Here is a 25280-nt window from a genome sequence, read left to right on the forward strand (position 1 = left end):
TATGGTTGCGGCTAGACTCATGAAGAGCACCTGAGTTCCTTTATTTATTGCTCTGACACGAATAGTTATTTCAGAGTATTTATTGCGTCTGAAGGAAATGACCTAAAAGTACTTGACAGCACATCTCAGTTTTAAAAGTCTTTGGAGTTAATGCAAGAAAATCTTCCTGTGCTTCCTGATTCTAACGAAAAGAGAGACCCCAAAGCTGGGGGCAGCCACTGAACAGCGGCCAAACTACTAAGTCCCCGGGAGCGGGGGCATGGGCCGGCTGCGGTGTCGTGGCGGCGCCTCCGGGTGCCGCTGTTGGCCGACACGGAGCCGCGCTGGAGCCGCAGCCGCGGCAGCGGCAGGAGGGAGGAGCGCGGCAAGCTCTGGCGAGAATGGCGGTGAGGCAGAACCGGCGGCAACCGTTCGGGCGAGCGGTGCTGCTGCTCGCTTTGCTGCTGGTGTTGTGCTGCCGGGCGGCTGCGGAGAGGATCCGGTACGCCATCCCCGAGGAGCTGGGCAGAGGCTCGCTGGTGGGGCCGCTGGCGCGGGACCTGGGACTGAGCCCGGCGGAGCTGCCGGCACGCAAGCTGCGGGTGGCGTCTGCCGCTAACAGGCAGCTGAAATACTTCACGGTGAGCGGGGAGAACGGGAACCTGTACGTGAGCGAGAGGCTGGACCGGGAGGAGATGTGCGGCGAGTCGGCTTCTTGCTCCGTCAGCTTCGAGGCGCTGGTGCAGAACCCGCTCAACGTTTTCCACGTCGAGGTGGCCATCCAGGACGTCAACGACAACGCGCCGCACTTCCTGCGAGACAATTTCCAGCTAGAGATCAGCGAGTTGACTCCTCCCGGCGCTCGATTTGCCTTAGGCGTCGCCGAGGACGCAGATGTGGGCAGCAACTCGTTGCAGGGCTACGAGCTGGAGGCCAACGGGTACTTCGCGGTGGAGGTGAAAGAGAGGCAGGATGGCAGAAAGTTCGCGGAGCTGGTGCTGCGCCGTTCGCTGGACCGGGAGAGCGAGCAGGGCCTGCGTCTGGTGCTGACGGCGGTGGACGGCGGCGATCCGCCCCGCAGCGGCACCGCCCAGCTCTGCATCAACGTCACGGACGCCAACGACAACCCACCCGTGTTCGCGCAGGAACGGTACCGTGCGAGCCTGCGCGAGGACGCGCCGCCGGGCTCGACGGTGCTGAACGTCTCCGCCTCCGACGCCGACGCCGGCACCAACGCTCGCATCACCTACGGCTTCCAAGAAGCTCCGGCCAAGGTGCTTCAGAAGTTCGTGGTGGAGGCGGAGAGCGGGACGATCAGGCTGCAGGAGGCGCTGGACTTCGAGGACACGCGAGGCTACACGCTAGTGGTGGAAGCGAGGGACGGGGGCGGTCTGGTGGCGCACTGCGAAGTGGAAGTGGAGGTGCTGGACGTGAACGACAACGCTCCCGAAATCACGGTGTTGTCGGTGTCGAGCCCGGTGCCCGAGGACGCGCCGGCCGGCACGGTGGTGGCCCTCCTGAACGTAAACGACGCGGACTCCGGGGAGAACGGTCAGGTGTGGTGCGAGCTGTCGGGCGAGGCGCCGCTGTCGATGGTGTCGTCGTCGGTGGGGTCGTACAAGGTGGTGACGGCGAGCGCGCTGGACCGCGAGCAGGCGTCCGAGCACCGAGTGACGGTGGTGGCCAGGGACCGGGGCAGCCCGTCGCTGTCGAGCCGCGCGTCGCTGGTGCTGGAGGTGTCGGACGTGAACGACAACGCGCCGGTGTTCGAGGAGGCGGCCTACAGCGCCTACGTGGCGGAGAACAACGCGGCGGGCGCGCCGGTGGTGCGCGTGCGCGCGCGGGACGCGGACGCGGGCGCCAACGGGCGCGTGAGCTACTGGCTGGCGGGCGGCAGCGCGGGCGCGGCGCCCTACGTGTCGGTGGAGGCGCGGAGCGGCGCGGTGTACGCGCAGCGCTCCTTCGACTACGAGCAGTGCCGCGAGTTCGCGGTGGCGGTGCGGGCGCAGGACGGCGGGGCGCCGTCGCGGAGCTCCACGGCCACGGTGCGCGTCTTCGTGCTGGACCGCAACGACAACGCGCCGCGCGTGCTCTGGCCGCCGCCGGCGGCGGGAGCGTCGGGGTCGGGAGCGTCGTCGTTGCCGGCGGCGTTCGAGGTGGTGCCGCGTTCGGCCGAGGCCGGCTACCTGGTGGGCAAGGTGGTGGCGGTGGACGCGGACGCGGGGCGCAACGCGTGGCTGTCGTACGAGCTGGTGCAGGCGTCGGAGCCGGCGCTGTTCCGCGTGGAGCTGCACAGCGGCGAGGTGCGGACGGCGCGGGCCGTGTCGGAGAGGGACGCGGCGAAGCAGCGTGTGGTGGCCGTGGTGAAGGACCACGGGCAGCCGGCGCTGTCGGCCACGGCCACGCTGCACGTGGTGCTGGCCGAGAGCTTGCAGGAGGCGCTGCCGGAGCTGAGCGAGCGGGCGGCGGGCGCCGACTCGCCGGCCGAGCTGCAGTTCTACCTGGTGCTGGCGCTGGCGCTGCTCTCCGCCCTCTTCCTGCTGAGCGTGGCGCTGGCCGTGCTGGCGCGGCTGCGCCGGGCCGGGCCGCCCGCCGTGCTGCGCTGCCTGGGCGCGCAGCGCTTCTCCGTGCCCGGCGCCGCCTTCCCGGCCGACTTCTGCGAGGGCACCTTGCCCTACTCCTACAACCTGTGCGTGGCGCCGGCCCGCGCCGTGGCCGAGGGCGCTTGGCTGCCGCCGCCGCTGCCCAGCGTGCCCGCGGAGGAGCTGCTCGGCGCGGAGCCCTGCGGGAAGCCGAGCCCGAGCAGCAGCGCCGGCGCGGGAGAGCCGCCCGCCGACGCCGACGCCCCGCAGGTGTGTAAGCCCTCTCTCGGTTGTTCTTGATCTGTGCTGCACCTCCGTGCCTGTTCCCCTGGGATTGGATGGAGTGGATGGGAGCTGGTGTGAATGGTGAGCGCTGGTCCTTGTGTCCGTGAAGAAATGAAAGACTGGCATAACTCTATTCCATTCAGAGCAGGTCGTTAGCGGCTGCACTCCTTAGTTTATCTTCAGTCATGGGTTGAGGTTCAGCTGAGAGGTTTTGTCTCCAACTCTTGTGTTGCCTAAAATCGTATGAGTTAGTAACGGTGAAGGCGAATCCGTACTGTGTAGAATGAGATCCGCTGCTTCTGCATGGCAGACTCGGGACTGACTCTTGCAGTTGGAAATGTGGCCTTTCTGATATATTTTTCCCAAAACTGTGTGTACTTGGACCCGGGTGAGAGATGGACACAAACACGTTGGTTAATGGTTTTTCAATATTGGACTCTCAAAGGCAACCTACATGTGTCTCCGTGTGTGGAAAAGAGACAGATTGCTGCCTCTTCATAACTGGTAGCGGTAGTGCGAGGGGCTCACATTGTGTGTCTGGGGAGCGTTGATCCGATTGTCCGTGAGGGAAGGAACGGGATTTCTCCCTTCCACTCACAGCAAGAATCAAGCGGCGGCACTTCTTGTTCTTCACGTGTTCACGTAACAGTGAACGCGGGAAATTAAGGATTCTGCATGACGGAAACCGCGGTGAACCGTTTGTTTAGGCATTTTTCTTTTCTGGTCGCTTTTTCTGTAACTGCTGTACTTGGACCTGGTTGATAGCTGGATGCAAAGCCGCTGGTTAATGCTGTTTCCCAAAGGAAAGGTGCCTGTGGCTCCATGAATGGAGAAGTTACAAGTTGTTCCTCCTCACAGTTACAGAATGTTCCCGCTTTCCCCCTCTTTTGCCGTGTGCCCCCTCATCTTTTTGAGGAAGGTTGCTGCAAAGTGTCAGCATCAGTTGGACGGATGAATGTTTTCCGGAGATGATTTTTCGGAGCTCTTTGTGCTGTGATTTCTCTTTTTTTTTCTTCCACCTGGGTGGTAGTTCCCTCTTTTTTTCCCGTTCCTGATCTGTCTTTCATAACCAGCTGAAGGCAGAAACGAAAGTGTAGAACGGGATCTCAAGAAAAAAAAAATCGCATTTAGTATTTCATAGGCTGTCTTCTTTTCAGCTCCCATTTTCCCAAAGAGAAGATCCTGGACCTGGTTGATTGCGTTGACAGGGCAATACTAGACTGAGCAATTTGATCTCTTGGCCACTGTTTACAGCAGTTGTGTCTCTCTCTTTGCAAGCGGAGGTCTCTAGTTAGCCTGAGGACATATCCAAAACCAGAAGGAAATACTCAAAAGGAGAGCAATTAGGCACTTGAATTGAGTCCATTTGCACATTTACAAATGGTCCGCGCAGAGTGTAGGGTCAACAGCCGTGCTTGTCCTCTGCCGTCCTGCAGTATTTGGTTGAAAAGGTGTTCTACCCACGTGAAGACTTAAGAATTAGATGAATTGGCTTTACTAGATGGCTTTACTAATGAGCATCGATCTCTTAGACCGAGATTTCTGAGAAAATCGAAACCCCTTCCTGGTCGTTCAAGCTATCGAATTACTTGATTAAATGTGATGTGTGCTCTTAAAAAGGGAAACCACAGGTTAAGGTCCCTCATCTCTCCTTTTCCAGTGTTAGCTTTCTCTGTAGAAGTACCAATATTTTAGTGTAATTCGGTTTATAAAGGGAGAACTTTACCCATCTTGAGAACATACATAACATGAGAACAGCCATCCTATAGCTTTTGGTTGAAGAGCTGTCCTACGAACATGAAGATTCAAGAATTAGATGAATGTTTTATTAATAAGCATCAATCTCTTACATTGCGATTTCTGGAAAAAAAACTTTCTGGCAGCATGGTCTAGTGACCCTGATACCTCTCGTTGTCCGGGTCGGAGCGGATTTTAATAGCACGTTTTCTACAGCAGAGCCTCTTATCCTTTGCTGTCCTTGTACTAGTCATTCAAGCAAGACTGCTAAAGCAATTTCTGATGGGGATTGTGCTTTGCGCAGATCTTTAACCGTCATATTTTAGTTTACGTCTCTCGCCAGTACGAATTCGTTTTTCCCGCGCCTATTCCCCTGGGATTTCGGGGGTCGGTGTGGATGGGGAGGGCTAGTCCGTTTGTCTGGGGAAAGAAGAAAGATTGTGGTAACTCCCGTCCATTCAGAGCAGGCCGTTACCAGCGGCACTCCTTGGTTTCTCGATGGTCACAGGTTCAGGTTCAGCTGAGAGGTTTTGTCTCCAACTCTTGTGCTGCCTAAAGTCGTCTGAGTTATTAAGGGTGAAGGCGAATCCTTACTGCGTAGAATGAGATCCGCCGATTCAGCGTGACAGACTCGGGGTTGGCATTTGCAGTTGGAGATGTTTCCTTTTTGACGGAATTTTCTCCGAAACCGTGTACTTGGACCTGTTTGATGGCCAGACACAAACCCGTTGGTTAATGGTTTTTCGGTATTGGACTCAGAAAGGAAACGTGGATGTGGCTCCATTAATGGAAATGTGACAGGTTCTTCATCCCTAGCGAAAGGAGAGAGTGTTGCCCAACTTCTGGGGGATTGCTGCTGTAGAAATGGCAGAAATGGTAGCAGTAATGGGAAGGGTTAATTCTATGTGTCTGGGGTTTGCTTATTCTCGTCTCCGTGAAGGAAGGAATGGGGTATCCCCCTTCCACTCCCAGCAGGAATCAAGGGGAGGAATTCGGAGACCTGTGGAATGATTTATTAACGCTGAACGCGGTAAATTAAGGGTTCTTCATGACGGAGTCGGGAATGTGTGGTGGACGGTAGGTGATTTTTCCTTCCTGAACGCTTTTCCCAAAGCGGCTTTACTGGGACCTGGTTGATAGCTGGATAATACAAACAGGGTGGTTAATTCTGTGGTACGAAGGAAAGGTGGGTGCGGCTCCATGAATGAAGAAGTTAGAGGTTTTTCCTACATTTTTTAGATATGTGCCCTCTAGCATTTTTGAAGAAGGCTGCTGTAGAAATGGCAGCATGAATGGGACGGATGAATTTTGTCCAGGCATCACTTTTACGAGTTTCCTGTGCAGTTATTTCTCTCTCTTTCTTTTTCTGTTCTTCCATATTCTTTGGTTGTTCCCTCTTTTTACACTTCCTGATCTGCCTTTCATACACAAGTTGAGATACAGAATAGGATGTCAAGGAAAAAATCCCCTCACATTTAGCATTTCAGAGCCTGTCTTGTTTTCCTCTCCCCTTTTCTCAAAGAGAGGTGCTTGGACCTGGTTGATCGCCTTGAGAGGGGAATGCTAGACTGAACAACTTATGAGCAACTTGTTGAAAGAGTTGTGTCTGCCTGTTTACAAGGGGAGGGCTCTACCCACCCTGAGAACATATGTAAATCGACAGTGAAATACGCAAAATGGGAGCAATTAGGCACTTGAATGAAGTCCATCTGCACGTTTACAAATGCTCCGCACAGAGTTTAAGGTCCTGTGCCGTCGTACAGTAGTTGGTGGAAAAGGTGTCCTACCAAAATAAAGATTAAAGAATTAGGTGAATGAATTACTAATAAGCATCAGTCTATTACACCGTGGTTTCTGAAAAGAATCAAAGTGCCTCCCGCTGGTGTTAATGAGCCTGATATCTCAGGTTCTTCGCGGCGTGGTCGGTGTTTATATCACGTTTTGCATAGAAGAGCCTGTTATGTTTTGCTGTCCTCGTTCAAGTGATTCAAGCATGCCTGCTACAAAAATTCCTGAAGCGGACGGTGATTTTGGAGGAATGGGATGAAACTGGTAATAATCTACAGGTCATATTACGAAACAATATTTTACTTCCCATCTATCGCCAATAACAAGTAATTTGTCCTGTGCGGTAGAAATAACACGCATCGTTAAAAAACAGGACAGCTTAGAGAAAAGGCAACGCCGGAAATCCCCGCTTTCCCTTTGAGGGAGGATCTTCCTTGTTGCTTTGTTCTATTCGTCGGGATGTGGGGAATTAATCTAGCTGTATGACGCCCTTTTGATTTCCACAAAGGGTGAGCAAGGAGTAATTCAATCAAGACTGCTTCAAAAAGCTGTGCAATTCGTGGTGGAGACAACGTGATTTCGGACTAATGGGATAAGGGTAGCAGTATTTTGCACGTCACATTCAGAAAGATTAATAGATATAATATACCACTGTTACAAAACGTGTTTCCCGTTCGTTAGAAATAACACAAAAACGGAGGGCTTGTTATTAATTTCTGCTGTCCGTGATCACCTCGAGGATGAGAGAAGAGATGGTCTGTAGAAAAGGCATCGCAGGAGATCCGCGGTGGACGGGAAGAGATGTGTCCGTGGGCAGCGCTGGGTGGCTGCAGTGATGGGAGGAGGCTGCGGGTGCCGCTGTTGACCGAGGAGGAGCGAGAGGAAGGCTGGAGCTGTGCAGGCAGCCCCGCCCGCTGCGGCCAGGCTCGCTTGCTCACTGGGCTGGCTGGGCGGTCGGTCGGTCTGGGAGCGTCCGGGTGGTACGGAGCTGTGGTGCAGCGAAGCGGAGGGGCCCGCGGCAGGGTCGAGGAGCGCGAAGCGGGGACGGAGCCGATCGGCAGGCGGATAAGTAGGCGGAACGGCGGGCGGCGGTGATGTTTGCGGCGGGGAGGCAATGGGTCCGGCGGAATCGAGCCCTGCTGTGGTGCGTCCTGGTGGCAGCGTGGGAGGCGGCGTGGGGCCAGCTGCGCTACTCCGTTTCCGAGGAGATGCCGAAGGGCTCGTTCGTGGGCGACGTAGCTAAGGACCTGGCGCTGGAGCTGCCGGCGCTCCAAGACCGTGCCGTCCGCATTTTAGGCAGAGGCCGAACGCAGTATTTCGCCCTGCACGGGAAGACGGGACATTTAGTGACGGCGGAGAGGATAGACAGAGAGCAGCTGTGCCGGCTGGTGGAGAAATGCGTGCTGCGCTGTGAGGTGATCGTGGAGGGGGAAATGAAGGTTTATGGAATCGAAGTGGAAATCAGGGACATTAACGACAACGCCCCCAGCTTCCAAGAGGCAGAAATGGAGCTGAGAGTGACAGAGATGACAGTTCCGGGGTCGCGGTTTCCCCTAGCTGAGGCTCACGACCCGGACGTGGGACGGAATTCCCTGCAGAGGTACGAGCTGAGCGGTGACGAGCACTTCTCGCTGTCCGTGCAGGCGGGCCCCGGCGGGGACCAGCGTCCCGAGCTGGTGCTGGCGAAAGCGCTGGACCGGGAGGAGGCGGCCTTTCACGAGCTGGTGCTGAGGGCGAGCGACGGCGGCGAGCCGTCGCGGACGGGCACGGCGCGGATCCGCGTGGCGGTGCTGGACGCCAACGACAACGCGCCCGCGTTCAGCCAGGCGGAGTACACGGTGCGTGTGGCGGAGGACGTGCCCGTGGGCTCCGCCCTGCTCACCGTCACGGCCACCGACGCTGACGAGGGGATGAATGGCGACGTCAAATACTCGCTGAAGAAAACGAAGGATATGGCACTAGAGTTATTCCATCTGGATTCTGAGACGGGAGTGATCACTCTGTTGCGTAGCCTGGACTTCGAGGAAGGCGACTCGTACGAACTGGAGGTGCAGGCACGGGACGGCGGGGCTCTTTTTGACACGGCGAAAGTGGCGATCACTGTGACAGACGTGAACGACAACGCACCCGAAATGACAGTGACTTCTCAGCTAAGCGAGATCTCTGAGGACGCCCCGCCGGGGACGGTGGTGGCCCTGCTGCACGTGCAGGACCGCGACTCGGGCCCCAACGGCCAGGTGCGGTGCAGCATCGCCGAGAGCCTCCCGTTCCGTCTGGAGAAGACTTTTGAGGACTACTACCGCGTGGTGACTGCCGAGGTGCTGGACCGTGAGGCGGCGTCGGAGTACAACGTGACGGTGCGGGCGTCGGACGGCGGTTCGCCGCCGCTGTGGAGCAGCGCGGTGCTGTCGCTGCGGGTGCTGGACGTGAACGACAACGCGCCGGTGTTCGCGGAGGCGCGGTACAGCGCGCGGGTGGCCGAGAACAACGCGGCGGGCGCGCTGGTGCTGACGGTGCGGGCGGCGGACGCGGACTGGGGTCAGAACGCGCGCGTGCGGTACCGGCTGTGGGAGGGGCGCGTGCGGGGCGCGCCGCTGTCGTCGTACGTGTCGGTGCACGCGGAGACGGGCGCGCTGTACGCGCTGCGCTCCTTCGACTACGAGGAGGTGCGCGAGGTGGGGCTGTGGGTGCGGGCGGAGGACGGCGGCGCGCCGTCGCTGAGCAGCAACGTGTCGGTGCGCCTGGTGATCGTGGACGAGAACGACAACGCGCCGCAGGTGCTGTACCCGCCGCCGGCGTCGGGCGCGGGCTGGGCGGGCGTGGAGCTGGCGCCGCGGTCGGCGGAGCCCGGGGCGCTGGTGGCCAAGGTGGTGGCGGTGGACGCGGACGCGGGGCAGAACGCGTGGCTGTCGTACGAGCTGGCGAAGGCGACGGAGCCGGCGCTGTTCCGCGTGGGGCTGCACAGCGGCGAGGTGCGCACGGCGCGGGTGCCGCTGTCCCGCGACGCGGCGCGGCAGAGCCTGGTGGTGGTGGTGAAGGACCACGGGCGTCCGGCGCTGTCGGCCACGGCCACGCTGACGGTGGTGCTGGCCGAGAGCGTGGGCGAGCTGCTGTCGGAGCTGGGCAGCGCGGCGGCGGCGGCGGCGGCGGGCGAGCCGTCCGTCAGCCTGACGCGCTGGCTGGTGCTGGCCGTGGCGGCCGTGTCCTGCCTCTTCCTCGCCTTCCTGCTGCTGCTGCTGGCGCTGCGCCTGCGGCGCTGGCGCCGCTCGCAGCTGCTGGCGGCGGGCAGCGGCGCCTTGCGCGGCGTCCCGGCCTCGCACTTCGTGGGCATCGACGGCGTCCGCGCCTTCCTGCACTCCTACTCGCACGAGGTGTCGCTCACCGCCGACTCGCGCAAGAGCCAGCTCCGCTTCTCGGGCGGCAGCTGCTGCGACACCCTCCCGGCGCGCCCGCCGCCCGACGAGCCCGCGCCGCTGCTCGCCGAGGACGCCGACGGCGCCCGCCGCGCCGACCCCGCCGCTCCCCCGGTGAGTTCCTCCCACCACGCTTGCTCCGCCACGCCTCCCTCTCCTGCTTCTCTGCTTTTTCCCACCCATGTTCTCTGTCGTGTCTGTACGATGAGGTTTAGTTACAAGGATGGCAGAGCTTCCTTGATCAACTCTCTGTGTGGTGGTGCCTCTTTCTCTGGGGAGGTGAACGTGGTGTTGTTGCTCCGTGTTAGAGTAGGTGTGGAGGCAGGAGAAGTGAGGCTGCTGTTGTCCTGAGTTTCATTGGAGCGGAACGCTAGACTGTGGCCTTCTCACATGCCAGGTTGTTTCCCTTTTTGTACCGACTTTCCTGTCACTATTAGGAGTTCTGAAGGTATGTATTGCATGATCAGCAAAAGGCAGTTTTCTTTATTAGCAGGGTCAGCTATCTTCCCGACAGCACCTGTGCTTGAGTAGGATGAGCATGTCTTGAAACAGACTGTTAATGGCTCTGTGACCATTTCCTCTCCTGTTTCTCTTCCCTTTCCTACCTGTCTTCTGTGTTGGAGAGAGACTTTTCTCCTTTCCTAGTTCAGTGCCCAGCTCTAAGATCATGCAATGTGGGGTTTAGCTTCTCAAATAAGGCTGGCCTAAAACATGTTACTCCAATTCTATTGTGAGCCCTGGGAGGTTCTTCCTCTGTGTATGCAGGTTATCATCCATTCTGAAGTAATAACCTATTTGTGCACTCATGACGAATGCCATAAGGGAGCTTTGGGAAGAGCACACTGTGTAATCACCACCTACTAAACACCTGAATTAAGTAGCTACCCTAAGTGCCATAATCTAGAAGAGTAAGTTCTGATGCCTTCCTTTCTCCAGGTTTTAACTTCTTGTCTTGCTCGTTGTAGTGATCTGGAGGTGGGCCTTTGGATCTGAAAATGTGTGGAAGATCACATCTGTTATATTTACCTGGACTGTCCTGTACATGCCTTTGATGTTTACAGCTCTAAAGGGAAAGACTTTCATAGATGTGTTTCCTTAGAATATTACTGTTAGAAATTCTTTTGCTTGTCATATAGAGATGGTGAGAATTCAAATATTGTCCATCGTAAGGAGAAGTTCTCTGTGCACCTTTTCCTTGGAAAGGAGTCCATCTGCTAGTTATGAAGATCCACGACAACCATGCAATCTGATGCAATCTGTGAAGGGTTTGAGGAGAGTGTTGGGGGTGGTATGTGTCAGGAGGCAGTGGTGGAGACATGGCATGTTGTTTTTTCAATTCCCAGTTTTTATTGCTGGCCTTCTGAAAAAGAGTCTGCAGGTGTTCTAAAATTTGATTTTGTAAGTTCATCAGTTTGCTTTCTTATTGCATATTTTTCCCTGTGATTGTAATTAAATTCTTGCCCTTCCTGTCACCGGAGTAAACGCTCTTGCTTGCCACATAGACATGGTGAGAAGTCAGTGCAGGTTCAGCAAGAGACTGGCCATGAAGCAGAAAATGAGGGGATTGTATGCTCCCTCTGGCCGGTTGGTGTTTTAGTATCATGCCTAATGCCAAGGCCACTCCCTCTTATATCAGGTGCCCCTTTCCTGCACCCTTGAAAGGGGACGACAATCCTCTGATCATTTCTCTGTAAGCAATAACCATGGAAGTGCAACATGCTTCAGGGGTACTATTTCTAGTAATTTCTGTGTGAAACATCCTTTTTCCAGCTCTATGTCCATCTGAAAGTGTGATATAGAGTTCCGTTGTGGTTGTATTAATCTTTTCCCAGCCTTGACCAACCTTCAGATGTTATTAGTGGCCCTTGCTCTTATGAAGCAAGCTCTTGATGTTTTGTTGGTATTAAATTGGTGTGAATGTAGGGGGTAGGAAGGTATTTTTGTCAGGAATTTCTATTATGTCCAGTACAGCTTTTCCTGTGAGTGGTAGTTGTCTATGTAAACATGGCACGAATTGCTTGCAAAGTCACATATCTTTGAAATTTCCCATGTGGTAAGGAAGAATGATGATGTCTTTGAGCAGATACTGACAACTGAGTCTTCAACTGGGCATATTGTTTATTCCTTTTAGAACACTTTATGCTTCTTCAAAGGAGTGTTACAAGCAGAGAAGTCTCTATGCATGCATCTGTGTTGTGATCCTTCTTCCTAAGAAGGAGGATTTCTTTTAATGGTGTCTGTCTGTAATGTTAGCTTCCCTGTTGTGGGATGTTTGAGCATGTTGAAGCATTCTGTCTGCACAGAGATTTGGCAGGTGGAAAAGTTCACTGTGGTATGTCTATCAGGTAGGTGTAAATGTTCACTTTCTCCTAGTTGTTATATGAATCCCATAGTTGTGGTACAGTGCATTTTCTTTTTCTTATTGTTCAAAGAAATGACCTTGAGAACTGTGACTATGGTGTGAACTCCTGTGTGGTCCTCCTGTGCACATTTTACCAACTAGATAACCTTCTTGTGTAGCCACTACAGTTGACATAATCTGGAATCTTAAACTATGATTCCTTCATTTCTGTAGGATTCCCATTGCTTCCTTGTTTCTTTGCATGTTCTGGAACTGGGCCTCAGTTTGGCTGATAGCCTTTAAAAGTGGATATCTGTTTGATTTCATGCCTGATGCCAAGGCCTGTGCCATTCATGTTACATTCCTAGCCTTGCTGTCCATAAAGGCCCTTGTAATCCTCTGATAATAAAGTATTTGAGTATGTGTGTACCTAGAATGATGATGCATGGGTAGAACAGCTTATAATTCCTATGTGAAACTTCCTTTATCAACCTGCATCTCACTTGAACATTACGATGTAGAGGTTCTTCACAGTTGTAATTAGACTTTCCTCCATGTCTGCCTTATTTATTTATTTATTTATTTATATTATTTATTTTTATAAAATCCTTCATCTGATGATACTGTGCTGCGGTAAACCTAGGGTCAAGCCTGAAGATGGAGGAAGCATGCCCGAGAGTAGGGGTGTGTGTGCATGTGTAGAGTTGAAAGGGACACCCGTTGGCTCAATGGAGTTGCCCACTGTGAAGGGATTCTGGTTCTAGCAGTTAAAGTTTTGAGTGGTGTATGTGTGACTCCTTGAATGATGTGTGAATGCTGGGGCAGCAGCTTCTCCTTTAACACGTAGTTTTAGTTATAAGCAGTAGGTTATCTTCCATTGTGTGTTAGTGCCTCTTGCTGATGCTACAGCTGGTATGGAGGGCAGGGCTTGTGAAGGTACGTTTGTGTTATGTTTCTGGTGGGGAGAGTAGATGTAAACATGACCTTAGTAGAACTCATATCTCTGTGGAACAGTGTGCGTGAAAAATATACAAGGTATGTGTTTTGTTAATTTTGAGGGTTCATTGCTGACCTACATAAAATGAGACTGAAGGTGCCTTGTTTTTGGATATCATACTGCTCAGATTTCAGCTGGCCAAGTTGCGAGTTCACCAGTTTGCTTTCCTGTTGCATGATTTTTCCAGTGAATGGCAGTATTGAGCACCTATGTGTACTTTAGGTTAAAGTTTGAGCATTGTCTATCTTTCAAGTTGCCCATGTGCTGGAGTAGGATGATGGTGTCTTTGAGGTGATACTTTGATGACTGGGTCTTTATCAGAGCTGCATATCGCTTATGCACTGCACTTGAGTACATTTTCTGTTTCTTTGAATGAGTGTGATGAGCAGAGATATGTCTTTGCATGCGTTCCTGTTGTGATCCTTGTTCTCCATAAGGAGTTGTATGCACAACATTTCTGACAGACATTTGATGTCTGCAAAGTTAGCTTCTTTGTTGACTAATGTTTGGGCAGGGTGAAGAATTCTCTCTGTATGAAGACAAGGCAGGTGTAAGAGTTTGCTGTGTCACAGTTGGAAATGTCTAAAAAATAGATGTAAAAGTTCAATTTCTCCTGGTTCTTCTATGAGGCCCACAGTGGTCATTCCGTATGTTTTCATCTTTTTTTCATTGTCCAAAGAAATTACGTTTTGGAACAGTGTCCATGGTCCTTTGTGAGACCCCTATTGAAGCCTCCTGTGGACTTTTTACCAACCGGATACCTTTCTTGTGTATCTACTACAATTGATCTCAGACAAGAAGAAGTGGTGTGTGCAACTTTTCCGTTGGTGGTGTCTATCTGCAAAAATTTTTGTGTTGCATGATATTTGGTCAGGGTGAAAAATTCTGTCTGTCCAGAGACAGGCCAGATCAAAAAGTTTGTTGTGGTATAATTCGAAATATCTGAGAGATAGGACTAAAAGTCATGTTTGTCCTAGATGTTCTATGAGACCCACAGTTGAGGTTCCATGCATTTTGCCGACTTTATTGTCCAAAGAAATTACCCTGAGGAGCTGTGGCTCTGGTCTTTGGTGTAAGCTCCTATGTGAGCCTCCTATGGACTTAACAACTAGATACCTTTTTGTGTACCTTCTAATCTGATATACCTGACACATAATCTCTGTACCTGACATAATCTGAAATGTAAAGCTGTGATTCCTTTGCTTCTGCGTGTTTCCCATTCTTGCCTCGTTTGTTGTTCACGTCTAAAGCTGGGCCTCATTGTTGCCAGTAAGCCTTAAAACATTAACAGCTCTCTTACAATGGTTGGGGTGGGGAAGCAGTTTCTTTCTGTACCTTGAAGGTGTTCAGTTGCTAAGAGAAAGACTTTTATATAGTTCTAGTTCCCTAAGATGTCACTCAAAAGCTTTTTTGCCAGTGGCTGACATTTGGATGGCCAAAATACTGGTTATCGTCCATGGTGCAACTAATGACTGTAAATGTTTTACAAAGAAGGTGAGAGGCTGCCTTTAAACCAGTAAAATAGATGGGTCAAGATGGTTTTGGCTGAGAAGTGGTTTGATTTCATGCCTGGTGCCAAGGCCTGTGCCATTCATGGTATGTGCCTGGTCTCGCTCTCCTGAAAGGCAATGATAGTCCTCCAGCGATATTTGCTGCTCCACAAGTATTTGCACAATGATTGTGCATGTAGAATGATGATGCGTGTGTAGAATGTCTTATAATTCCTCTGTGAAATTTGCATTATCCATCTGTATCTTCCTGTAACATTGTGATGTAGAGTTTCTTTGCAGTTGGAATTGCACTTTCTTTCAGGCCTTTGTTTCCTGGAAGGTCGTGGTTCAATTTCCCCATTTCTGGGTTCTGTTTTTGCATTTGAAACTCTGTGTGTTGTTTTGCAGCAAATACTTACCTCATCCATGTAAAACAAAATTTTATGTGTGAGGAAAATGAAGCAAAATCTAAAAGAGAATCTGTTGTCATTTCTCAGAAGACAGTGCTTGAGAAAGAGGCCCATGATAAGATGTTTACACTTATGGCTTCATATTTGTGGGAGATGAGCGGGTCACACATTAGAAAAAAATCGCTGAGAACTGATTACTATTTCTTAAAATGAAACCCCCCACTCTGGAGTCCAGAGTAAGACTTTAGAGTCGCACTTGCAGCTTGAGATATGAATGACTTCCAGGTGTGCTCAGGGATGAATTTCAACACCCACAGTGAAGACAAAAAAGACTTCCCAGTGAGTTTCTCTGACAACACTTTGTCTTCCACCATTCCTTGCCTTGCTTGTCTGATTTATGGTGTTGGTTTTTTCCTTGGTTTCCTATGTATGTAGGTTTACTTTTAATTACCAGCATAGCTCATTTAGTAATCTGTTGTTTCTTAATACCTCTTGCTCATGCTACAATGGGTGTGAAAGGCAGAAGTGAGGGTATCTTTGTGTTCTGTTATTTCCAGGAAAAATATAGGTGTAAACATAACCTTAGTAGAAGTTGCAAGTCTGTGGAACACTGCATATTATAAGAGGGGAAGGCATCCTGATGGGCTGCATCAGGAGAAGCGTGGCTAGCAGGTTGAGGGAGGTGATTCTCCCCGTCTACTCCACTCTTGTGAGACCCCACCTGGAGTACTGCATCCAATTCTGGAGCCCCTACTACAAGAGAGATATGAACGTGCTGGAACGTGTCCAGAGAAGGGCCACGAGGATGATCAGAAGGCTGGAGCACCTCTCCTATGAGGACAGACTGAGAGAGTTGGGGTTGTTCAGCCTGGAGAAAAGAAGGCTCCAAGGAGACCTTCTAGTGGCTTACCAGTATCTTAAGGGGGCCTACAAGAAAGCTGGTGAGGGACTTTTTAGGATGTCAGGTAATGGTAGGACTAGAGGGAATGGACTAAAACTGGAGATGGGTCGATTCAGACCGGACGTTAGGAAGAAGTTCTTCACTATGAGGGTGGTGAGACACTGGAACAGGTTGCCCAGAGAGGTGGTGGAAGCCCCATCCCTGGAAGTTTTTAAGGCCAGGCTGGAATCGGCTCTGAGCAACCTGATCTAGTGGGAGGTGTCCCTGCCCATGGCAGGGGGGTAGAACTAGATGATCTTTAAGGTCCCTTCCAACCCTAACAACTCTATGATTCTATGATTCTATTCCCCCTAAGGCACTAGTCTGATGACTCATTCTCTCTTGGATGACCACACTTTTTTTTGGCTGTTTATCATTTCTGTGCTTTAGACTCCTTCTTTTTCTTCTCAGAATGGTGGGGAGTAGACAAATGCGCCTCCCTTCCTGGTGTGATCATACTGCATTATACTCTCACAATATGTTTTTTGCCAGTTATGAGAAGGTGAGAAGCTAACTGGCCAGTTGTGTACGGTTGGACAGAAGACAGGGGAGCTCAAGGCAGAGGACTATAGAAGAACAGGTGGTCATTTCTTCCTAGTCACAGTTAATGCAACTGTGTGCGTAATGGAGTACCATGCAAAAGTTGCTTCTGCTCAATAAGTTTGGCCTAAGAAATGTTACTGCACTGTATCCGTACATTTCTCTATGTTTCTAAGTCTTGCCTTGCATCTTGTCATGAGCTCTACCTGAGAGTCTCTGATCATATGTGGACGGTCAGATCTTTTCCACTTCCCTGAGTGCAGGGGCAGTTCCTGTACACACCTTTGATGTTTACAGCTGTAAGGAGGAAGGCTTTCATAGGCATATGCATGGTCCCAGAGGCACACTTGTCGTGTAGCAAAAGCAAGCAAGGTCATCAATCTCTACTGCAGTAGAGTGATGCAAAGTGCAAAGCGGGAACCCAACCCAGACAAAGTTTCCACGAACAGACTGGAAGTCAGCGTGAGAACATGTGCAGGGTGTGCTCCACCACAGGCTGGCCACTCAAATGGAGAGATATGGGTTTGAGAGATGGGCTGTTAGGTGGATAGGGAACTGACTGGATGTCTTCATCCATTATAGTCAATGGCTCAATGTTCAACAGTAACATATGGTGTTCCTCAAGGGTCTGTATTTGGAACAATTACTATTTAGTACCTCCATAGACAGTGGGATTGAGTGCAACCTCAGCAAGTTTGCAGACAACACCAAGCTGAGTGGTGCTGTTGATTCGCTAGAGGATAGGATGCCATCCAGAGGGATCTGGACAGGCTGGAGCAGTGGGCCCACATGTGAACTTCATGAAGTTCAAGAAGGCCAAGTGGAAGGTCCTGCACCTGTGTCTGGGTAATCCCCAGTTTCAATGCAGAGAGCGGAATTGAGAGCAGCCTTGTGGAGAAAGGACCTAGGGGTATCAGTGGGTGACAAATGGTACATGAGCTGTCAATGTACACTTGCTGCTCAGAAAGCCGATTGTATCCTTGGCTACATAACAAGCAGCGGGGTCAGCAAGACAAGGGAGTTTTGGGTTGGAAGGGACCTTTAAGATCATGTAGGCCACCCCTCCTCCACTTTCATGAGACACCACCTGGAGTACTGCGTGGAACTCTGGGGCCCACAATTCAAAGACAAGGACAAAGAGAAGAGAAGGCTCCAGGGTTAGCTTATAGCACCTTTTCAATATATAAAGGATGCTTATAAGAGAGAGAGAGACTTTTTACAAGGGCCTGTCATGACAGAACAAGGTGCAACAGTTTTCAACTGAAAGAGGGCATATTTTCATTTGGTTTAAAGAAGAAATTTTTTATGATGAGGGTGATGAGACACTGGAAATGGTTGCCTAGAGCAGTTGTGGATGTTCCATCATTAGAAGTGTTCATGGTCATGTTGGAATGGGATTTGAGAAATGTGGTCTAGTGGAGGTTGTTCCTGCCCTTGTCAGAGGGATGGGCTAGATGATCTTAAATGTCCCTTCCAACCCAAACCTCTCCCTGGTTACATGAAATACTTCTCCTGGCTTTGCCCCTCAAGTATGGATATGAAAAAAAGAAAGAATTTTTGTGAGTCAGAAACAAAATAGTACGGAATATTCTGCTGTCGTAGCATAGAGCTATGCACATGACATTTGGGTTGATATATTTATCAGTGAAATCGTTCTTCATCCTATAATAAAAATTGACAATGGGACAAAAGTTAGAGACTTCCATGAAGAAAAGGAAGAAATGCAAGAAAGATGGAAACCCTTTGTAGGTCTGGCATGACAGGACTGAAAATACTTTTGCTTCATTCTCTGATTACTTATTAATGATTCAAACACAGATATTTCCTTCTTGGTATTTCTTGCAGGTAAGGAGAGCAGAATTGATAATAAAGTCTTCCGCAGATATAAAATTTTATATTGGTTTTATAGTTCCACATTGATTTCATTATGGACTGCATGGTTTCTTTCTTTTTCACTCTGCCACAAATTTTTCCTTCTGAAAATTCAGAGTGACACAAGGAGATGACCTAAAAGTGCTTGACAGAGTATCTCAGTTTTAAAAGCCTTTGGAGTTGAAGCAATCAAGTGCCCCTACGCTTCATAATCCCAATAAAAGAGAGAGGCCAAAGCTGGGGCAGCCACTGAACAGCGGCCAAAAGTCCGGGCGTCCGCGAGCGCAGGCATGGGACGACTGCAGCGTCGTGGCGGCGCCTCCGGGTGCCGCTGTTGGCCGACACGGAGCGGCGCTGGAGCCGGAGCCGCAGTCGCAGCCGGAGCCGGAGCCACGGCAGCGGCAGGAGGGAGGAGCGCGGCAAGCTCTGGCGAGAATGGCGGTGAGGCAGAGGCGGCAGCGACAGGTCGTGCGAGCGGTGCTGCTGCCAGCTTTGCTGCTGCTGGTGTGCTGCCGGGCGGCGGCGGAGCGGATCAGGTATGCCATCCCCGAGGAGCTGGGCAGAGGCTCGCTGGTGGGGCCGCTGGCGCGGGACCTGGGGCTGAGCCCGGCGGAGCTGCCGGCACGCAAGCTGCGGGTGGCGTCTGCCGCTAACAGGCAGCTGAAATACTTCACGGTGAGCGGGGAGAGCGGGAACCTGTACGTGAGCGAGAGGCTGGACCGGGAGGAGATGTGCGGCGAGTCGGCTTCTTGCTCCGTCAGCTTCGAGGCGCTGGTGCAGAACCCGCTCAACGTTTTCCACGTCGAGGTGGCCATCCAGGACGTCAACGACAACGCGCCGCTCTTCCTGCGAGACAATTTCCAGCTAGAGATCAGCGAGTTGACTCCTCCCGGCGCTCGATTTGCCTTGGGCGTCGCCGAGGACGCAGATGTGGGCAGCAACTCGTTGCAGGGCTACAAGCTGGAGGCCAACGGGTACTTCGAGGTGGAGATGAAGGAGAGCCAGGACGGCAGCAAGTTCGCGGAGCTGGTGCTGCGCCGTGCGCTGGACCGGGAGAGCGAGCAGAGCCTGCGTCTGGTGCTGACGGCGGTGGACGGCGGCGATCCGCCCCGCAGCGGCACCGCCCAGCTCTGCATCAACGTCACGGACGCCAACGACAACCCACCCGTGTTCGCACAGGACCGGTACCGCACAAGCCTGCGCGAGGACGCGCCGCCGGGCTTGACGGTGCTGAACGTCTCCGACGCCGACGCCGGCACCAACGCCCGCATCACCTACAGCTTCGGGAAAATGCCGGCCAAGGTGCTTCAGAAGTTCGTGGTGGAGGCGGAGAGCAGGACGATCAGGCTGCAGGAGGCGCTGGACTTCGAGGACACGCGAGGGTACACGCTAGTGGTGGAGGCGAGGGACGGGGGCGGTCTGGTGGCGCACTGCGAAGTGGAAGTGGAGGTGCTGGACGTGAACGACAACGCTCCCGAAATCACGGTGTTGTCGGTGTCGAGCCCGGTGCCCGAGGACGCGCCGGCCGGCACGGTCGTGGCCCTCCTGAACGTGAACGACGCAGACTCCGGGGAGAACGGTCAGGTGTGGTGCGAGCTGTCGGGCGAGGCGCCGCTGTCGATGGTGTCGTCGTCGGTGGGATCGTACAAGGTGGTGACGGCGAGCGCGCTGGACCGCGAGCAGGCGTCCGAGCACCGAGTGACGGTGGTGGCCAGGGACCGGGGCAGCCCGTCGCTGTCGAGCCGCGCGTCGCTGGTGCTGGAGGTGTCGGACGTGAACGACAACGCGCCGGTGTTCGAGGAGGCGGCCTACAGCGCCTACGTGGCGGAGAACAACGCGGCGGGCGCGCCGGTGGTGCGCGTGCGCGCGCGGGACGCGGACGCGGGCGCCAACGGGCGCGTGAGCTACTGGCTGGCGGGCGGCAGCGCGGGCGCGGCGCCCTACGTGTCGGTGGAGGCGCGGAGCGGCGCGGTGTACGCGCAGCGCTCCTTCGACTACGAGCAGTGCCGCGAGTTCGCGGTGGCGGTGCGGGCGCAGGACGGCGGGGCGCCGTCGCGGAGCTCCACGGCCACGGTGCGCGTCTTCGTGCTGGACCGCAACGACAACGCGCCGCGCGTGCTCTGGCCGCCGCCGGCGGCGGGAGCGTCGGGGTCGGGAGCGTCGTCGTTGCCGGCGGCGTTCGAGGTGGTGCCGCGTTCGGCCGAGGCCGGCTACCTGGTGGGCAAGGTGGTGGCGGTGGACGCGGACGCGGGGCGCAACGCGTGGCTGTCGTACGAGCTGGTGCAGGCGTCGGAGCCGGCGCTGTTCCGCGTGGAGCTGCACAGCGGCGAGGTGCGGACGGCGCGGGCCGTGTCGGAGAGGGACGCGGCGAAGCAGCGTGTGGTGGCCGTGGTGAAGGACCACGGGCAGCCGGCGCTGTCGGCCACGGCCACGCTGCACGTGGTGCTGGCCGAGAGCTTGCAGGAGGCGCTGCCGGAGCTGAGCGAGCGGGCGGCGGGCGCCGACTCGCCGGCCGAGCTGCAGTTCTACCTGGTGCTGGCGCTGGCGCTGCTCTCTGCCCTCTTCCTGCTGAGCGTGGCGCTGGCCGTGCTGGCGCGGCTGCGCCGGGCCGGGCCGCCCGCCGTGCTGCGCTGCCTGGGCGCGCAGCGCTTCTCCGTGCCCGGCGCCGCCTTCCCGGCCGACTTCTGCGAGGGCACCTTGCCCTACTCCTACAACCTGTGCGTGGCGCCGGCCCGCGCCGTGGCCGAGGGCGCTTGGCTGCCGCCGCCGCTGCCCAGCGTGCCCGCGGAGGAGCTGCTCGGCGCGGAGCCCTGCGGGAAGCCGAGCCCGAGCAGCAGCGCCGGCGCGGGAGAGCCGCCCGCCGACGCCGACGCCCCGCAGGTGTGTAAGCCCTCTCTCGGTTGTTCTTGATCTGTGCTGCACCTCCGTGCCTGTTCCCCTGGGATTGGATGGAGTGGATGGGAGCTGGTGTGAATGGTGAGCGCTGGTCCTTGTGTCCGTGAAGAAATGAAAGACTGGCATAACTCTATTCCATTCAGAGCAGGTCGTTAGCGGCTGCACTCCTTAGTTTATCTTCAGTCATGGGTTGAGGTTCAGCTGAGAGGTTTTGTCTCCAACTCTTGTGTTGCCTAAAATCGTATGAGTTAGTAACGGTGAAGGCGAATCCGTACTGTGTAGAATGAGATCCGCTGCTTCTGCATGGCAGACTCGGGACTGACTCTTGCAGTTGGAAATGTGGCCTTTCTGATATATTTTTCCCAAAACTGTGTGTACTTGGACCCGGGTGAGAGATGGACACAAACACGTTGGTTAATGGTTTTTCAATATTGGACTCTCAAAGGCAACCTACATGTGTCTCCGTGTGTGGAAAAGAGACAGATTGCTGCCTCTTCATAACTGGTAGCGGTAGTGCGAGGGGCTCACATTGTGTGTCTGGGGAGCGTTGATCCGATTGTCCGTGAGGGAAGGAACGGGATTTCTCCCTTCCACTCACAGCAAGAATCAAGCGGCGGCACTTCTTGTTCTTCACGTGTTCACGTAACAGTGAACGCGGGAAATTAAGGATTCTGCATGACGGAAACCGCGGTGAACCGTTTGTTTAGGCATTTTTCTTTTCTGGTCGCTTTTTCTGTAACTGCTGTACTTGGACCTGGTTGATAGCTGGATGCAAAGCCGCTGGTTAATGCTGTTTCCCAAAGGAAAGGTGCCTGTGGCTCCATGAATGGAGAAGTTACAAGTTGTTCCTCCTCACAGTTACAGAATGTTCCCGCTTTCCCCCTCTTTTGCCGTGTGCCCCCTCATCTTTTTGAGGAAGGTTGCTGCAAAGTGTCAGCATCAGTTGGACGGATGAATGTTTTCCGGAGATGATTTTTCGGAGCTCTTTGTGCTGTGATTTCTCTTTTTTTTTCTTCCACCTGGGTGGTAGTTCCCTCTTTTTTTCCCGTTCCTGATCTGTCTTTCATAACCAGCTGAAGGCAGAAACGAAAGTGTAGAACGGGATCTCAAGAAAAAAAAAATCGCATTTAGTATTTCATAGGCTGTCTTCTTTTCAGCTCCCATTTTCCCAAAGAGAAGATCCTGGACCTGGTTGATTGCGTTGACAGGGCAATACTAGACTGAGCAATTTGATCTCTTGGCCACTGTTTACAACAGTTGTGTCTCTCTCTTTGCAAGCGGAGGTCTCTAGTTAGCCTGAGGACATATCCAAAACCAGAAGGAAATACTCAAAAGGAGAGCAATTAGGCACTTGAATTGAGTCCATTTGCACATTTACAAATGGTCCGCGCAGAGTGTAGGGTCAACAGCCGTGCTTGTCCTCTGCCGTCCTGCAGTATTTGGTTGAAAAGGTGTTCTACCCACGTGAAGACTTAAGAATTAGATGAATTGGCTTTACTAGATGGCTTTACTAATGAGCATCGATCTCTTAGACCGAGATTTCTGAGAAAATCGAAACCCCTTCCTGGTCGTTCAAGCTATCGAATTACTTGATTAAATGTGATGTGTGCTCTTAAAAAGGGAAACCACAGGTTAAGGTCCCTCATCTCTCCTTTTCCAGTGTTAGCTTTCTCTGTAGAAGTACCAATATTTTAGTGTAATTCGGTTTATAAAGGGAGAACTTTACCCATCTTGAGAACATACATAACATGAGAACAGCCATCCTATAGCTTTTGGTTGAAGAGCTGTCCTACGAACATGAAGATTCAAGAATTAGATGAATGTTTTATTAATAAGCATCAATCTCTTACATTGCGATTTCTGGAAAAAAAACTTTCTGGCAGCATGGTCTAGTGACCCTGATACCTCTCGTTGTCCGGGTCGGAGCGGATTTTAATAGCACGTTTTCTACAGCAGAGCCTCTTATCCTTTGCTGTCCTTGTACTAGTCATTCAAGCAAGACTGCTAAAGCAATTTCTGATGGGGATTGTGCTTTGCGCAGATCTTTAACCGTCATATTTTAGTTTACGTCTCTCGCCAGTACGAATTCGTTTTTCCCGCGCCTATTCCCCTGGGATTTCGGGGGTCGGTGTGGATGGGGAGGGCTAGTCCGTTTGTCTGGGGAAAGAAGAAAGATTGTGGTAACTCCCGTCCATTCAGAGCAGGCCGTTACCAGCGGCACTCCTTGGTTTCTCGATGGTCACAGGTTCAGGTTCAGCTGAGAGGTTTTGTCTCCAACTCTTGTGCTGCCTAAAGTCGTCTGAGTTATTAAGGGTGAAGGCGAATCCTTACTGCGTAGAATGAGATCCGCCGATTCAGCGTGACAGACTCGGGGTTGGCATTTGCAGTTGGAGATGTTTCCTTTTTGACGGAATTTTCTCCGAAACCGTGTACTTGGACCTGTTTGATGGCCAGACACAAACCCGTTGGTTAATGGTTTTTCGGTATTGGACTCAGAAAGGAAACGTGGATGTGGCTCCATTAATGGAAATGTGACAGGTTCTTCATCCCTAGCGAAAGGAGAGAGTGTTGCCCAACTTCTGGGGGATTGCTGCTGTAGAAATGGCAGAAATGGTAGCAGTAATGGGAAGGGTTAATTCTATGTGTCTGGGGTTTGCTTATTCTCGTCTCCGTGAAGGAAGGAATGGGGTATCCCCCTTCCACTCCCAGCAGGAATCAAGGGGAGGAATTCGGAGACCTGTGGAATGATTTATTAACGCTGAACGCGGTAAATTAAGGGTTCTTCATGACGGAGTCGGGAATGTGTGGTGGACGGTAGGTGATTTTTCCTTCCTGAACGCTTTTCCAAAGCGGCTTTACTGGGACCTGGTTGATAGCTGGATAATACAAACAGGGTGGTTAATTCTGTGGTACGAAGAAAAGGTGGGTGCGGCTCCATGAATGAAGAAGTTAGAGGTTTTTCCTACATTTTTTAGATATGTGCCCTCTAGCATTTTTGAAGAAGGCTGCTGTAGAAATGGCAGCATGAATGGGACGGATGAATTTTGTCCAGGCATCACTTTTACGAGTTTCCTGTGCAGTTATTTCTCTCTCTTTCTTTTTCTGTTCTTCCATATTCTTTGGTTGTTCCCTCTTTTTACACTTCCTGATCTGCCTTTCATACACAAGTTGAGATACAGAATAGGATGTCAAGGAAAAAATCCCCTCACATTTAGCATTTCAGAGCCTGTCTTGTTTTCCTCTCCCCTTTTCTCAAAGAGAGGTGCTTGGACCTGGTTGATCGCCTTGAGAGGGGAATGCTAGACTGAACAACTTATGAGCAACTTGTTGAAAGAGTTGTGTCTGCCTGTTTACAAGGGGAGGGCTCTACCCACCCTGAGAACATATGTAAATCGACAGTGAAATACGCAAAATGGGAGCAATTAGGCACTTGAATGAAGTCCATCTGCACGTTTACAAATGCTCCGCACAGAGTTTAAGGTCCTGTGCCGTCGTACAGTAGTTGGTGGAAAAGGTGTCCTACCAAAATAAAGATTAAAGAATTAGGTGAATGAATTACTAATAAGCATCAGTCTATTACACCGTGGTTTCTGAAAAGAATCAAAGTGCCTCCCGCTGGTGTTAATGAGCCTGATATCTCAGGTTCTTCGCGGCGTGGTCGGTGTTTATATCACGTTTTGCATAGAAGAGCCTGTTATGTTTTGCTGTCCTCGTTCAAGTGATTCAAGCATGCCTGCTACAAAAATTCCTGAAGCGGACGGTGATTTTGGAGGAATGGGATGAAACTGGTAATAATCTACAGGTCATATTACGAAACAATATTTTACTTCCCATCTATCGCCAATAACAAGTAATTTGTCCTGTGCGGTAGAAATAACACGCATCGTTAAAAAACAGGACAGCTTAGAGAAAAGGCAACGCCGGAAATCCCCGCTTTCCCTTTGAGGGAGGATCTTCCTTGTTGCTTTGTTCTATTCGTCGGGATGTGGGGAATTAATCTAGCTGTATGAC

The 25280-nt window shown here is 52.6% G+C and overlaps 3 protein-coding genes across 3 annotated transcripts in view; all 3 read left to right on the plus strand.

Moving 5' to 3' along the window:
* The window catches only part of LOC141749887 (protocadherin gamma-C5-like), a 280377-nt gene that overhangs the window by 57210 nt on the left and 197887 nt on the right, over positions 1 to 25280 (plus strand). The window lies entirely within an intron of this gene.
* Positions 381 to 24017, plus strand: LOC141750011 (protocadherin gamma-B5-like). Its single transcript, XM_074604401.1, has 5 exons — positions 381 to 929; positions 19143 to 21254; positions 21552 to 21657; positions 23333 to 23449; positions 23947 to 24017. Exons 1-5 carry the CDS (start codon positions 381 to 383, stop codon positions 24015 to 24017), a joined length of 2955 nt encoding a protein of 984 aa, XP_074460502.1.
* LOC141750012 (protocadherin gamma-A3-like) lies at positions 7292 to 11478 on the plus strand. Its single transcript, XM_074604402.1, has 4 exons — positions 7292 to 9898; positions 10182 to 10232; positions 11287 to 11291; positions 11382 to 11478. Exons 1-4 carry the CDS (start codon positions 7466 to 7468, stop codon positions 11476 to 11478), a joined length of 2586 nt encoding a protein of 861 aa, XP_074460503.1. The 5' UTR covers positions 7292 to 7465.

The sequence above is a fragment of the Larus michahellis genome, chromosome 11 (assembly GCF_964199755.1).
Source record: "Larus michahellis chromosome 11, bLarMic1.1, whole genome shotgun sequence".
In the NCBI taxonomy this organism is placed as follows: Eukaryota; Metazoa; Chordata; class Aves; order Charadriiformes; family Laridae; genus Larus; species Larus michahellis.

Bases quoted from the DNA above. Each gene is read 5' to 3' on its own strand.
- LOC141750011 (XM_074604401.1), top strand. From the start codon at position 381: ATGGCGGTGAGGCAGAACCGGCGGCAACCGTTCGGGCGAGCGGTGCTG. The intron at 21,255-21,551 runs GTGTGTAAGCCC...CGTACTGTGTAG, and splicing joins CCGACGCCGACGCCCCGCAG to AATGAGATCCGCTGCTTCTG. The intron at 21,658-23,332 runs GTGAGAGATGGA...GTCATATTTTAG, and splicing joins CTGTGTGTACTTGGACCCGG to TTTACGTCTCTCGCCAGTAC.
- LOC141750012 (XM_074604402.1), top strand. From the start codon at position 7,466: ATGTTTGCGGCGGGGAGGCAATGGGTCCGGCGGAATCGAGCCCTGCTG. The intron at 9,899-10,181 runs GTGAGTTCCTCC...CTCACATGCCAG, and splicing joins CCGACCCCGCCGCTCCCCCG to GTTGTTTCCCTTTTTGTACC.